Below are 15,563 nucleotides of genomic sequence, written 5' to 3' on the forward strand. Positions count from 1 at the left end.
TTTGTATCTCTAGTAAAACCTTTTTATGTAACATGGAATAGCCTAAATCTATTCATTTCTTGTTCATCAAAAGAAACCCACTTTTAAAACTGTTCTCTCACTCCAAGAGAATTTCCTTTGCCATATAATTATTTTTGCCTCTTAAAGAGAGGACTTTTGAGTACTCAAGTAATAGACGGAAAATGTTGCTGTTTGTGGGAAATTTGACCCAAATCAAATAACAATAAACATGCACACAGTGTTTTCACAACTTCCTATTCATCCATTACGAATTAGGTAAGGATTTCCTGTAAAAGAGGCAGGGTCAGATGAAAGATGAGTACAGAGCTCACAATCTAATTTGAAAAGTGTTTTCATGTAGAGTCAAATGGATAGTATGATTTTTTTTTTCCCTTGTTAAAGTAGAAACTCCTGACTTAATTTTTTGTTTGTTAGTGTTGTCATCCTTTGATGGTTTGGTTTTGTTTTCCAGATCGTACTTAGACATGTCCAAAGTGATCATCTTCAGCTACCTCTTCTGGTTTGTCCTCACAATCATCTTCATCACCGGGACAACCAGAATCAGCATCTTTTGCATGGGTTACTTGGTGGCCTGCTTCTATTTCCTGCTCTTTGGGGGTGATTTGCTATTGAAACCCATCAAAAGTATCTTGCGCTATTGGGACTGGCTGATTGCATACAACGTTTTTGTGATTACGATGAAAAACATACTGTCAGTAAGTGGCTCCCACTGTGTAACATGTTTGTGGTTTCAATGTAAGGGTAAATAGTCTATTTAGTGGTTATTAAAAGCCCATTGCCCATCACACTGCTCTCTCAAAAGCCCCAAAGAAGATGCTGCAAATTTAGAATTCAAATGACCATTTATTACTCTTTGTTTTGCCATGTTAAGCAGAATCCATTTTGCTCATTTGTACCATCTCAAAGTCATATGGCAAGAGGATATGTATTCATAGGAATAAATTCTAGAACATATTGTATTAATTCAAATCTCATCTCTTCTGAGGAATGATTTAATATCACTCCTATTGTACAAAAAAATGGCCCATTTTTGGGTTAAACCAGTCATTGAATCTCTTTAAAAGTCATATCATGTTGGCTAAAAGCAACTCTCTTATCTAGAAAGAGTTGTGGAGGTAGCAAGTAAAATGAGCATAGCTCTCTATCACACTGCATAGGGTGGGGCATGAGACAGGAAAGGCTACTGAAAACATGAATGTTTTATGTATCTGTGAGATGTAGTTGGACACCAAGGAAATTACAGCTTCATGATTGCCTCTGAGCACAGGCATCCTGAGCAGGGCCCAGTTAAGATAACAGAGGGTTGCAGCAAACCCCAACTTTTTCCTCTACAAAGTTTGGCTACTCTGCTCTTAAATTTCCATGTTTTGGAGTACAGTTTTTCTCCTAACCTGATAGATCTTTCAAACTGCCTGTAATCTGAGAGTCACATAAAATCTTTTGCACCACAGGATACCAGTTAAGTTATTTATATTACAGAATATTGAATAACAACCTTTCATGAGCTGAAGGAGTTAATACATCTCTAATTGACCCTGACTTAAAGTTAATTGTTGTGCCTGCTACTCCCAGGCCATACCTGATAGTGCATTAGAAGAACAGTGATATAATAACTTCCTGCTTTTCCCCTTCCTAGCTACTTAAAGATGAGCTCACCAGGCAGTCATTTCAGCTGTAAAAGAATGTGATTTTTTTTTTGGGGGGGGGGACATCCACTGCTGTGTGTAGGTCTTAGAAAGTTGAGTTTATGTAACTATGAATATGTATTTGATAATTCATTTTCTCTACAGTCCATTGAAAAGTTGATAGGAAAAATGATTTTTTTTAATCAATTTTACCCACTAGTATTTATTTACACTTGGGGGTAGTATTGAGAATTACAGGAGACTATGAGATAGGACAACAGAATGCCATTTCATTCTACAGTCTGATGGTGAAGGATCCATTGTCAGAAGCTGATCTCTATAACCATTCTTAGAAAATGTATGGCTACAAAGTCATTCATTCTGTAAACCAATATTCACTGTTATTTGCTAGGCACTGTTTCATATCTTGAAGAGCTAGAGATAAATAGAACTCAGGCTTTACCCTCAAGGAATTCACATTCTAAAAGCAAAAATCAACCTGCCTATAATTTAAATATGATCAATGAGTTGATACTGATTATCACAACATTTCAGGAAAAAAAAAACTAAAAAGGAGTACCTACTTTCTTGCCTAAGTAATCTGGGAATGAGCTTTTAAAGGTGATGCCATTTGAAGCCATTAGAAACTTGGAAAATAGATTGAAAGGTATCCAGGGAGACAAAGTTGGGAGGATATTCCCAACTTAGGGAACCTGAACAAAAGCTGTGTAGGAATGAAATATGAATTCAGAAAGCATGTTCCAATGGATAATAGTGCTGAGTACCTGCTGATTTCGGAGCAAATCCTGATTATATTCTCCTACCTCACTTGCTCTCAGGAAATATACATAATTCAGCCACTTTTACGTGTTGGCTTGCAATGATTAATATTTGTTTAAACTTTTTCCCCTTCAAGATTTGAACTTAACTATGATAAGAAATCATTGGTATGAGACAAGCACATCCAAATCGACAAAAAAGATTCCTTTACTTAGAGAATTGGCAAAAATAAATAAATAAATAAATAAATAAATAAATAAATAAATGCTTCATAACACATTCTAAAAACTTTATACTATGCAGCTTATTTGTGATGATGTCATGGCAAATAGCATAGGTTTAATATGTCTGACTTGTGAAGAAATAACTGTACCAAAATCAAAGTCCTGGGGTTCAGTGCCCATCCATTTGCTAAAATAGAGCTCTACTTGTTCCTACCGTGGTTCAAGATTTCCTTTTTGAAAAGAGAGGTGTTTCCAAGTACAGAAAACCTCACACTAAAGACTCTTCTTTTACTCATTGGATTTAATTTCCCCAGGAAATGATGGCACTACTGAAACATAAATTGCACTACTCCACGGTGACTGTAATTTTAAATACTGTCGGCACCTTCTGCAATCATTGGTGCTGCGACTTTGTGAATTCTTGCACATATTGGGATTACAAAACAAAAAGCTATTTTTCTGGGCACATAGTTTCAGAATGTGCCATTCTCATTTGTTTTTCAGATAGGAGCATGTGGTTACATTGAAAAATTGGTTGAAAATAGTTGCTGGTTAATCCAAGCTTTCAGCCTGGCCTGCACAGTCAAAGGCTATAAAATGCGTAAGTATGAAAAGCAAATTCGGGAATGGATGAACAAAGAAGGCAGGACAGTTATACTGTTCTAATTTAAAAATTGGGCCAAAGCATGTAAAGAAAAGAGATAAAAGTAGAGTTCAATTTAATCTCTACACAAAGGCTGTAGGAGTATATGGCACTGTGAATCTATTGTCCATAATATGAAGCATCCTACTGCAGGCATTTTGGATTGTCTTCTACAAACTTCCCCAATCCTGGCAGTTCTGGGGCCCGAGGGTGTGTGTGTGTGTTGGTGGGGGAGGGGGGATTGGGTGTGGCCTGTAGTAATTCTTTGAACCTTTTCGAGTTACAGTTAGAAAGGGTTATGGAAGCCCACTCAAACCTGTGGTCGTCGTAGTTAAAATCTTGGGTCATCAATGTAATTCTGACTTCCAGGCCTTTCTCTCCTCAGGAAGCTCAGAAAACCTCAAACTCGGGAAACCAAATGGGAGGAGGCACAGAGTTTTTGGAATTAGACTCCCACCATGATGGAGGCAGAAGTCCCATTTCCATCCCTCTGCCTCTTGTACCAGAACCTAGGGCAACACCACACATGTTCCTCCATGGTACTCAGAATCAGGGCAGCTTGAACATGACACTCCCCCATCGTGGCTATACTTTGCAGAGGATGAATGTCACTGGGAATTTGTTTTGGCTTAGGATCAGATGTGCTGTCGAGACCCCTTCTTCTAACAGACCCTTCTGCATTATCTCTTCTCTGCTGCCTAACTCTAGGTATAGCCCATTCCCAGAAAGGATGTTTTCTTTTCTACAAGAGCATGGCCTCTGACACTGGGACATGCAGACATTATTTCTTTATAGCCCTTGTTGGGGTGTGTGGGGGGTGGGGAAGGGTCTCTTTCTCCCTGAAAGAGAGGAATACTGAGGATCCTTCTCTGGCAAAGAATCCTTCCTGTGCCTTATGTTGCCAAGAGTTCACTTTGTGGTTAGCTTTATGAATCAATGTTCATATTGAATTTGAAGTGTGTTTCCTTGCTTGTAACTTGTAAGTGAATTGATGGATCAGACTGTTGCTCTAATTAGCCTATGTGAATAACCAAACCTGATCATACCACAGGTTTTATGAAATGACAATGGAAATGGATGTTAATTTTTAACTTTTTTTCTACTTTCTGCCCCAGCTAATAATGATTCCACATGTAAACTACCCAGTGGTGAAGCAGGAATTATTTGGGACAGCATATGTTTTGCCTTCCTCCTGCTGCAGAGAAGAGTTTTCATGAGTTACTATTTCCTGCATGTTGTGGCGGATATTAAAGCTTCACAAATCCTAGCATCAAGGTAGGGCAGGCTTCTTTTTCTTAGATCCCACCCTCTTCCAGTCTCTGATCTTGTAGGTTTAGAGGGGAAAACTGGGAAGTGGTCTAGGTGTTAAAGGGAATACCATTGTAGGGAGATGTCAAGGTCAGGTGTGTGATCCCCTAGACTGATGTCCCTGTCTCAGAGACACTGGCCAATTGAACAGTGAAATCAGTGACCTTGACAGGTCGAGATCAGAGCCAAACACCATAGAACTGAGGTTGAAGGTAAAGGCTTGGAGATAGTGACTGCAACATATTTGACTGTGCAGGGGCAGTAATGTAAGGATATGCACAGGAAAATGTGATGTGTACAAGGGTTTTTTTCTAAGATTAGTAAGGTTTGAGTATGTTTGTGTGCTCGTAAGCAGGTTTCAATGGCAGTGGAAAGGTTGAAAATGTGGGCATAGAGGAATAAAGAGAAGGACGGATGGAGTCTCTCAGGCTGCAGATGGGGAAGGGACCCGAGCACAGGCAGGCCTTAGGCAGGAGAATGTCACCTCTTTCTCTGTCACTGCAGGACAGGGTGTCCACAGGAGAGGTAGCAGGAAGCTGAGTAAATAATTGCTTCCTGACTTATGTTCTCTCCGGAAAGTAGAAAGCTATGTCATTTACTAGGAGTGAAAAGCCCTTGACAGAATTTTAGATTTGAGAAATGTGTAAGAAGTTTAAAATAGCCACCAGCAATAAGTCGAAGAAGTTCTGGGGAGTGTGGCACAGCAGATAGTCTGCCAGTGATGGCTTTTCTGTACTACCGATGACAGCCTATCCAAGAACAGGCCAGCACACCACTGGGATCCTATAGACTTGGGATTTGCCAAGTGAATGTGACTGATGACAATGGGACAGAGTTGAGGATATTAAAAGAGGTTGCTAAGATCTATGGGGACGCTTAAGTTGGCTTGAAATGTGAGAAAGAACAGAAGGCAGTGGAAAGATAGAATCAAAGAGGCAGGAGATAAAATCCCATTGATGGGGCTTACGCTCCAACTTTACATATTCCCTTAAGGAATCCTCAGCTCACTCCATATCCTTTTCTGCTTATTGAGTTGAGAACTAATCTGAACTCAGTTCTTGCAAATGTTTTCTAGTGGGACAATTGTAATAAGGTCAGGTGAGTAACTCTTTGCTAAGGTAAAATATCCTTTGGGACAGGTTTGAAGAAGTGCATGGCTTCCAATGTCTTAGAAAACACAAACCATTTTATTTCTTTATTTTTTACTGAACTTCCAGGGTTGTGAGCAGCCACTCTCTTCCAGGAAATGCTGCACCATATTCCTCCACTGGGAAGGGGCTTCTAGACAGGGCCTCATTACTCCCATTCCCAGCTTGGAAACTCCAGTCAACAGCATAAAAAGATAATGTTTCCTAACCCTTAGCAATCATTTCGGGGAAAGGTGAGTAACAATGATACAAATACTGATTTGTCCTATGTTTCCAATTTTCCTTTAGAGGGGCTGAACTTTTCCAAGCCACAATTGTAAAGGCTGTCAAAGCAAGAATTGAGGAAGAGAAAAAGTCAATGGATCAGCTGAAGAGGCAGTAAGGATGCTTTATTTAGTTCCTTCTCCTTTCCTTTTATTTTTGGTTTGTAGATCACATTTAGCTGCCCTCAGCTCTCAAGACGAGTCAACCCCATGCACAATATATTTGTGTTAACTTTCAAAACTGCCCAGGTATTTATTGTTCTGTCAGGCAATGACTTATACCTGCTAGACCAAAAATGCAAGTCATTCAAAGGAAAAGTGGCTATAATATGGTAGAAGTGGAGATGGTTCAGGTAAAACCAGTATCAAGTCTTAATTCAGCTGCTTTCTTTGGAACCATGAGCAAGTTGTTCACATTCTCTGAGTTTCATTTCCTGTTTTAAATCAGGGCTCACAGTTCTATCTGGGTTTTTGTAAAGATTAAATGAGTTAATAAATGCGATACCGTCTTTCCCAGCGCCAGGCACTTGGAGTAAATGACCGTTACATCTGTGGTTTGAGGGAATAAATGCATAATCCTAGCTCTAAAAATATCTCTAGAGATAATATAATCTAATCTCTTTGGGAAGAAACTGATGACCCCCGATATTAGATGACTTAAGATCTACAACTAGAGGCAGCGCTAGAAATACAACATATATTTCCCTACATTCAGTTCAAGACCTCTTCTACCACGACATTCTGGAGAAGTCAAGTAATGGACTGACTTCATCTAGGAGATTTGAAAATTCTGAATTCTGGTTTTGGTTTGTTTTGTTTTCAGCCTATAGTAAAAGAAAATTTCTTAGAGTGGAATTTCTAGCAATGAATGGAACTTCTGAGGATTGGTAGCACTCCATGTGTTCAGGGGCCAGGTTTATGAGCTGATGGCCTAGAATTCAGAACCTAACAGCTTTCTCCAAGGAAATGAAGATGCTATCACTCAGCAGGAAAATTTCCCTAGTTTGCTAAGACTGCTTCATTTCTTTCTGACTTCATTTTTCCCCATGAAAAAATATTTGCTAGAATAAATTACACTACCCCATGTCATGGTTATTTTCACAAACACACACACACACACACACACACACACACACACAAATGAATACAGTATGACATAGCTGTTGCTGTTATTGTTTCTAGCTACTTAAATCAAGTCTAGAGAAATAACAAATTTGGACCCACATTTAGAATGTGTTCTTGTAAGTGAGAACTGTTACTATGATTCCCTTCACTGAATTTTTTCATTTGCTTAAGTGACAGAAGATCAGATTAAAAAAGAATAAAGGTAATGATCATCGCAAAAGACAAACTGAAAATGTTGTTTAAACTGCACAAAGCAGAAATGGTGCTTAAATCAGTTTAAAAACTTGAGCAACATATCTAGAATTTTAGAAACTATGTTAAGAAATGAAACATTTCAGGAGGGCAGATCTGGGAAACTGAGTTCAGCATTGCAGATTTCTTGATTTCTTGAATAAGCAGATAAAATAAAAGGCACTAAATCAATAATTAAATGTGCAATGATACATTTTTTCAGAACCATTAAGATATTAGATTTGAAATAGAGAAGAGGCATAATGTCTAATAGAATACTTATGAACATTTGAGGGGTGACTCGCTATTTACAAAACAGTTCTACGCTCATATATCTTTTCGTTTGATGTTCACAACTATGTGACATATTATTTTTTAAAAAGTGAAACCTGGGAGAATAAAGGACTTACATTTCATAATATTCTGTGTCCATAATGGCTTTGGTACAAGGTGTAAATAGACATAAAGTATTTCACATCAAACTTTAGCATAATTATTATTTATCATGTTATTAAGACTAGCATCTGTATAGTACAAATTAACATGGGTATATTTTTCTAAAAAAACATGGAGATACTTGTTTCTAATGAGAAATCATTCACAAGTCCCAACTATTAACCACTTTGTTGATGATTTTAGCTATATACATAAAAGTACAAACCCAAAGTATGATCATGTGATAACTGTGGATGTATTCTTGGTATTGCTGCTGCTCTTGCATCTTACAGAATGGATCGCATTAAGGCTAGACAACAGAAATACAAAAAGGGTAAGGAGAGGATGCTGAGCTTGACCCAGGAATCAGGGGAAGGCCAAGACATCCAAAAACTCTCTGAAGAGGATGATGAAAGTATGTTGAGACATTTCCCTTTTATTTAAGTACCCCAACATTGAATAATAGCATGACATTGGGTAGGGCTGTAAAATAACATTAGTTTTTATTATGCCAATGTTATCAGTGTATTTTTTTCTCACCAAGTTTTACCTTCCCATTGTAAATGGGATATATTTCTTTGTCTCATAAAGTATATATTTAATGAATCCATGACTTTACAAGTATCTTTTCTTCAGCAAGACAATTTTAATCAATACACAATATAGCTTCTGTTTCATAGACATGTGTTTCTAAAGAAAATGGGCATGAATTTGCTTGGTTTGTTTTTTTAGGGAAGATATTTTAGATACACAGTCTACTGTAATCTTTGATTTTTAATAAATTTTGTATGAAAATTAAGTATGTATGCATATTTTGTGTGGTATCTGAATAATGGTAGTTAAAATATAATATCATTATTATCTGTTCCAATGAAACTTAAGATGAAGCATATACTTATTGTATCTAATTATAGATATGTAATATCCAATTAAGTTTAAAAAGTCTTCTTATAGATGTTTGCATGCTTTTATTTTTGAAAGATATGAAGAAATTGTGCGTATTTTCTAGCACATAGTATTTATTAATCACCATAACTTTATTTTTTCACCCATTCATTAAAATAATCACAAGAAATATTTCTGGTTTGAGATACATATCCCTTTTTACAAATTATTTGCCACTAAATTGTTCTATAAATTTTGGGTGATGCTTCTTTTCTGTGAATTCAATAGAAAATTCAATGTGAGATGCATTTTTGACAGATAATCCCTTCTTTTTTATATTTCTTTCTGTGCCCTCAATTACTAAAAAGAAAATGAAAATGTGGCATAATTTTAATAGAACACTTAATATTTACCTTGTGAAATCGACTGCTAATACATGTAAACTTTTTGCATTCAGTATAATTCCTTTTTCTAACCTCTGATTACTTTTGCAACTTATCTAGATTTTGACAATTGAGTTGTTAAAGCGTGGTTTTCAAAATTTGTTTTCTCATTTTATAAGAATTAATATTTGGACATATTTTATTTTAGGAGAAGCAGACAAACAGAAAGCCAAGGGCAAAAAAAAGCAGTGGTGGCGGCCTTGGGTTGATCATGCTTCCAGTAGGTTTTCTCGATCCTCTTACAATTTCATCGATTCTAACCCTTATATCCTTGACCAGAATTCAGATGTTCCCATGACCTGTGTGTTCCATGCATGGTTTGATCCTTGTGACTTGATAGGGGGTCAAGTTCATAGGAAAATGATGATGTAAGTGGGTCTCTGAACTCTGTAGACAAAATCTTCCAGAAAAATTAGCTGATTACCATACTGGCTGAAAAAAGCCAAATGTGCGGCTTACATACTCCTGAGCACTATTTATGAGCTCAGAAAGGGAAGAATAATTGACTACTATGTTATCCACTTCTGAGATCTAGAGCTCTGCTGATGTGTATTTGTTTTATGGCTGAAAATCTTTATTAAAATAAGTTTCAGCTCCTCCTGAGACTCTGATTTAGGACAATCATTATGTTCAAAGTGTCTGTGGCCCTCTTTGTAAGGCACTAGACATGGATGCCAGCGAGCCACCCCTCCTCTCATTCCCAGAGCTTTCATTTTATTTGCATGTAAAGATTTTTGCCAGTTTATTAAATATAAAAATGAGGATAACTTAAAGTGTATTTACTTTCTCATTCTGCCTCCTCCCTAGTTTTGAAACTAGCCTTTTGAAAGTCTCTGAACCTGCACTTCAAATCCAGTGTCCAGCATGTGGCCTCAGAGCCACCTGCAGCTCAGCCATGGCTAATTAAGAGTGAAGTCAGAAAACAGTTTTTGAAAAGCAGAACTTGATAGCCACATAGAATTAGTGCTTTTCCCTCCTGATCATAAAAAATAATAAGGAATTATGGAACTCACTGGCTATATCTGTTCTGCTTAGCAGAGGCAATATCACCCACTATTAGCCAATGGTATTATAATAGAATGATTCATTTAAATCTAGCCCTTCTTAAATGTCATAGAATATTGAATAATTATTAATTATTTCAAAAGTTACTTGTTATGTCTTTAGTCTTTTTTATCTTATAATGTGTTTCGGTAATTCTATCTAATGTAATCAGACACGGAATATCACCAAGGCTCATAATGTCACATAATGATGAGAGGGGCTCTATCAATGGGATATTCAGAAGTGCTAGAAAATCAAATTGATCAGAATCCCTTCCCATATGTAATTCTCAGTGTCACCTAGATCTGATATTGCCCTCTCTTGCTCTAGAAATAATTTTCTGAAATCAGTAAACCAATTTAATGAAGCAATATTCCAGATATACTCAGTATACATAGATGTAATCAAATTTAATTCCAAATATTGAATTTAGCATTATAGCAGGAAAAAAATCCATGAATTATAACGAGTTTTATTTCATTTGCTGCCCAAGGCAAAGACAAAGATTCAAATTGAAATTTGTGTGACACTTTAATTTACTGTCCTTTGGCATGTTAGTCATGCACACAATCTAATAACGCATTGCACTATATGCCTATCAAGTCACAAGTAAACTATGCCTATCTTCTTTTTTTAAGGGGCCCTTTGCTAGTTTAGAGAGACCTATCCATTTCAAAATTGTGTCATATTGAATATTTTGTCCTTTCAGCTGGGGTAAATTCCCATTGCAATCATTGTGGTTGTATTTCTTTTCTCATCTAAACATTACATTTTGGAAGGAATTGGATATGGTCTTTGATAAGCATCTTACAAGTTGGGAATAATTTAAAGAATTTTCTATGAAGTTACTGACATTAGATTTTCTGATTCATTTCACCCTCATTATACCAAGTTCTTGAAGACTGGTATTAAACGTTTAGTGCCTTGTTACAATACCTTATGGTGCAATAATGCAGGAATGTGTGTAATTCATAGTTTGGAATCATTCTGAGCATGGTGTTAAATTTTTCTATAAAACGTATTTCCTTTTACAAGCGTGTGAGGAGAGAAAAGGAATGAATGTGTGGTTCATTTTTTAGACTATGACAAGTTCCAAAATTTATCTTTAGATCTGGAAGCACTTTATTAAAAGCTCTTATTTCTTTAACAGTCACTGGGCTTTAAAATAGATTTTTCTTAGAGGTGACAAGTAAAAAGTAAGTGTAGTTGGAACACTCTTGTGTAAATCCATTGACAATGTAATAACACTGCTAAGTTGTTCATAATATTTATAAACATTCAAGACCTTAATGAAGTCTGCAGGTGACAGATCTCCCACTTCCATACCTATGTACACACATGCGATTGCATTATTGCTGTTCAATGATACCTTCCATTCCAGTGCAGCATGTCTTCATGTCAATTCAATATAGCCTAAGTCAATGCCAAGCCTCACTTTATTGTGAAATATCTGAAGTAAAGGGCTAAGTTTTGGGGGATGGGATTTTAAAAGTTATTTTCACGCTCAGTTGTTCAGCAGTAACATCAACATTCATGATATGTATATGGACGCAGGCTGGAGGCAGGATCTCTATCTGAACTATCAAATGTATACGTCAGAGCTTCTCTACTCCTTATTAGCAGATAGCACTAAAGATAATATTCCCTGTTGTTTTCTTAATTTTAGTTTAATAACATTCTATAAAGGAATAGAAAATTGTTAACATTTTTCTTCTTTTTTTAATGTGTTAATTTCTACTTCTCACATACAAATTGGTAATGTTTCTAAATGATAAAATCAATGTTATGACTGCTTCAAATGAAAACTGGGCTAACATATGGATAAAAGTTATAGAAGGTATGATTGAATACAATTTAAGCTACTGTTGATTTGAGAGCCTATAATGAGGGTAAAATGCTCAATCTTACAATATTCTGTTTTTATCAAATGACTATGTGGCGTACAGTCCATGTAACTTTCCTGCAAATCTCTCAGCTTACATGAAGGCATTACTTTAATGGTCTTCTCACTGTCAAACGTAATGCTGTAACTTTGGTTTGTTCTTGCTTACTCTTACCTTATGTTATATTGCATTTATTTCCTCTGTCCTGGCCCAGTACTCTGGGCCTGGTTCTTTCTTCAAAATAAAAATGACAAATCACAGTGCTTCTGTTCAAGGATATAAGGCCCAATTCATTCACTCTGCGTCTTGATGGATAGAGGCCTCAGATACGTCTGAAATCATGGGCAAAATTATTTACTTTTTGACCATGTTTAGTGATATTCAAGCAACTAATTTTTTAAGCAAGCCAAGGTTTTCCATTGCCTTACAATGTATAAATCCAAAAACTAAATGAATACAACATCCAAAAGACACCTTTAGCATTTGAAAACTTGAATATAACTTGAAAGTATTAATATGCTTTCCTGCAATGATGGTACCATTCTTGTAGCATCAAAAATGTATATGCTGGGCCTCTTTTCTTTGATAAACTTAAAATAATAATCAAACTGGTGAAGATTAGATTCTCAAATCTCTTTAAATCTCTAGACATCAGCTTTCTCTGCTCCCTACTCTTAGCACAGAAATATGTGTTCTTGCAGGGAAAGTTTTAGGCAAGGCAAGGCTGATCCATACTGTTTTTTGCTTTGTGTCTTATGGTCAGTTACAGGTCTCAAATTTGAGTATGCGAATGGGGAGCTCCTGGATGACCAGAAGCCTAATAGCACTAAACTGTACGGACCATGTCCATCGTGCGTCAGTCTGTCCCATGTTATGTGTAGAAACAGCCAGAGTGGCAGTGGTGGCATTGTAGTTGTATTCTTTTTTAAATGTTACCTGCCCATTTCCTCCTCATGACAATGTGTTATTTTTTTCTTAAACTCTTTCAAATGTCTCACCATATTTGTTATGTCCCTCATGTCACTTGTGGAGAAGCCAGGTCTGCACAGTATAAAATGAAGGTTGGTGACACTGATTCTTGGTCCTGAATCTTCTTGATTAGCTTTTCTACAGTAGTTTGGACCCATTTAGACAACACCAGACCCTCCACTTCACTTTGGCCTTGTCTAAAAGAATAAAATTGCTAAATTTTGAAACAATAATAGTTTTCACTTATTTTAGCCAATCTTGTAACAAAACAGGTTGCTACAGAGTTGATCTGATGGCATCTATGTAAAATTTACAGTGAAGAAGGAAGAAAATACCAGTAGCCAATTCCCTCACATGGCATAGACAAGGCCTCACGCTCTGCAGATCCTTTCAGTCATGTCAACACCATGTAGCATGGCCCAGAACGAACTCTTCATCTCTTGTTTTTTCCTCCCTACCAACATCTCTTGCTGTGGTCCTTTTACAGACAATTTGTGTGTATCTTTGTGGGACATTTCATTAATAAGCCTCTGATTATCATATATCTCTTTCAAGAAATAAGTAAATATTTTGTTTTGCTTAGTGGTCAGGAGTGGAGATTATTATTTGTTTGAAACGGATAGTGAAGAGGAGGAAGAGGAAGAATTAAAAAAGGAAGATGAAGAACCTCCAAGAAGGTCAGCTTTCCAGGTAATTATGGGATTAGGAAAATCATGTCCTTTGCTAGTTGAAGAATTTTTTCTTTTTGACAGACCATGATTGCAGGATTAGACTTCTGCCGTGTTTATATATGTTATAGCTCCCAGAAGCTTCTGATTTATATCTGAAATTGTTTATGCCTCATTAAATTAATACTGCTTGCTCACAGCATTGCCATAATCACATGCAAGAACACAGTACCAGTCACTTGCATCAGAATGTTCTGATGCTATAAACAAAAAAGTTTCCTTGGGTGAACTTTATTTTTCTGTTGCAAGTAGGAGGTGAAGAAGGCTTATCTGGCATTGAATTGAATTGCTTAAGTGGACTTATATTTCAATTTGTGAAATAATTAATTATGAAAATGAAATACTTGCTTTGTTTTGTCATTTAAATGTTACTTTATTTTGAAAATCAGCCGTTTGTATTGCTATAGATTTGAGAATTTATTGAAATAATGGAAATATATAGCACAGTTCTTATTTTTTCAGCTTAACTGCCTTTCTTTTTCAGAAACTACTGTACCATTCTTAGTTATACAGCTCACTGACCTAAGTATAGTGTACTCAGTGAAGGTATAATCAATGCTACCTAACATGATGATTTGTCTAAGTAGAGTTACATATCGGTCGATAGCTTTATCCATCTTTATATGCAGATAGATATAGATATTTTTAATGAAGAAGCCACATATTAGGAGTTATTTCCCATTTGTTCTACTACAAGGCACCTAGAATTCTATCCATCAAGCCACATGAAGTGTCTATGAAGAGGTCATTGTCAGTTTGCTGGCTAGATCTTCTCCAGCTGGAAGATTACATTCACGTCTGTCTTCTCAATGACACTGAAGACCTAAATTATTCTCAGAGATACTTTGCTCTGATGCTTTCTCACTGGCACCATTACTAACTGTTTTGAGATGACTGTGTCTGTGTGTATGTGTGCAGCTGGTTTGCCAAATAGTAATGACTCCATTTGTTTATTTTATTCTAATGACTTTTATTCTAATCATCACTCATGCAACAAAGGAGAGACCATGATCATCTTCACCATTTGTATGGATTATTTGCAATGATTGACTATTTTCTTTATTTGTAACTTATAAGCAGAGCACATTTTACTCTAGCTTCAGTGACTGGCATGTTTGAACCTAACTGATGTAACTGTAGAGACAAACTCATACTGACATCATATATTAAATTATTAGTTTTCTGTTTTCTTTCCTACTAATTATTCTTGCTTTGTCCTTCTTTGTAGAGAGCTATTGGGAAGTTTGCATCAGCCATTTTAGCCTTGCCAAAGTCTGTCATTAAACTTCCCAAAACTATTCTTCAGTATTTAATCAGAGCTGCAAAGGTATTTGATGTTTCAGTGATGTGCAGTGTGTGACCCTTTGCTGTGTAGATCTTTAGACAAGCAGATCTCTGTTGCTACATCTGCATTTTTCCTGTTCTATGGATCATAAAATGAAGGAATTATGAGAATTTAAAATATTGGGAGGCAAACTTTTCCAAGAAGGTAAACCAAATTTTTTATTTGATTCTTGTTTTTCAGTTGACACCAGAACCTATTGAAAAATAGAAAGAGAAAATGCAGATACACATCTATTTTTTGTCCTTTTTGTAGTTTTGTCTGAGTCATGTGTCACTTTAAAAGGGTCATATCTGGTTGCATGCATCAGTTATGATGTCTAAAAAGTATGATAATTTTTCTCAGAAAGCTGGTAAAACTATGAATAAGTTAATAAAATACTCATTTTGCTCCAACTCCTTTCTGGTTTCCTGTTAAGTTTTCATCTTCCCAAACTGGACGTCACCTTCCATTTCTCTTTCTGAAG

At 36.3% G+C, this 15,563-nt stretch overlaps 1 protein-coding gene across 10 annotated transcripts in view; it reads left to right on the plus strand.

Moving 5' to 3' along the window:
* Positions 1-15,563, plus strand: part of PIEZO2 (piezo type mechanosensitive ion channel component 2) — a 375,431-nt gene that overhangs the window by 303,582 nt on the left and 56,286 nt on the right. For 8 of the 10 annotated variants that reach the window (XM_036229845.1, XM_036229849.1, XM_036229847.1 and 5 more), the window contains 7 exons: positions 473-716; positions 3,155-3,251; positions 4,409-4,568; positions 6,038-6,127; positions 8,097-8,218; positions 9,280-9,351; positions 13,611-13,717. In XM_036229845.1, coding sequence (XP_036085738.1) covers positions 473-716; positions 3,155-3,251; positions 4,409-4,568; positions 6,038-6,127; positions 8,097-8,218; positions 9,280-9,351; positions 13,611-13,717 — 892 coding nt within the window. Of the gene's footprint in view, positions 1-472; positions 717-3,154; positions 3,252-4,408; positions 4,569-6,037; positions 6,128-8,096; positions 8,219-9,279; positions 9,352-13,610; positions 13,718-14,983; positions 15,083-15,563 lie in introns of all 10 variants that reach the window. The other 2 variants (XM_036229852.1, XM_016119848.2) reach the window with 1 other exon arrangement.

The sequence above is a fragment of the Rousettus aegyptiacus genome, unplaced genomic scaffold (assembly GCF_014176215.1).
Source record: "Rousettus aegyptiacus isolate mRouAeg1 unplaced genomic scaffold, mRouAeg1.p scaffold_m13_p_12, whole genome shotgun sequence".
In the NCBI taxonomy this organism is placed as follows: domain Eukaryota; kingdom Metazoa; phylum Chordata; class Mammalia; order Chiroptera; family Pteropodidae; genus Rousettus; species Rousettus aegyptiacus.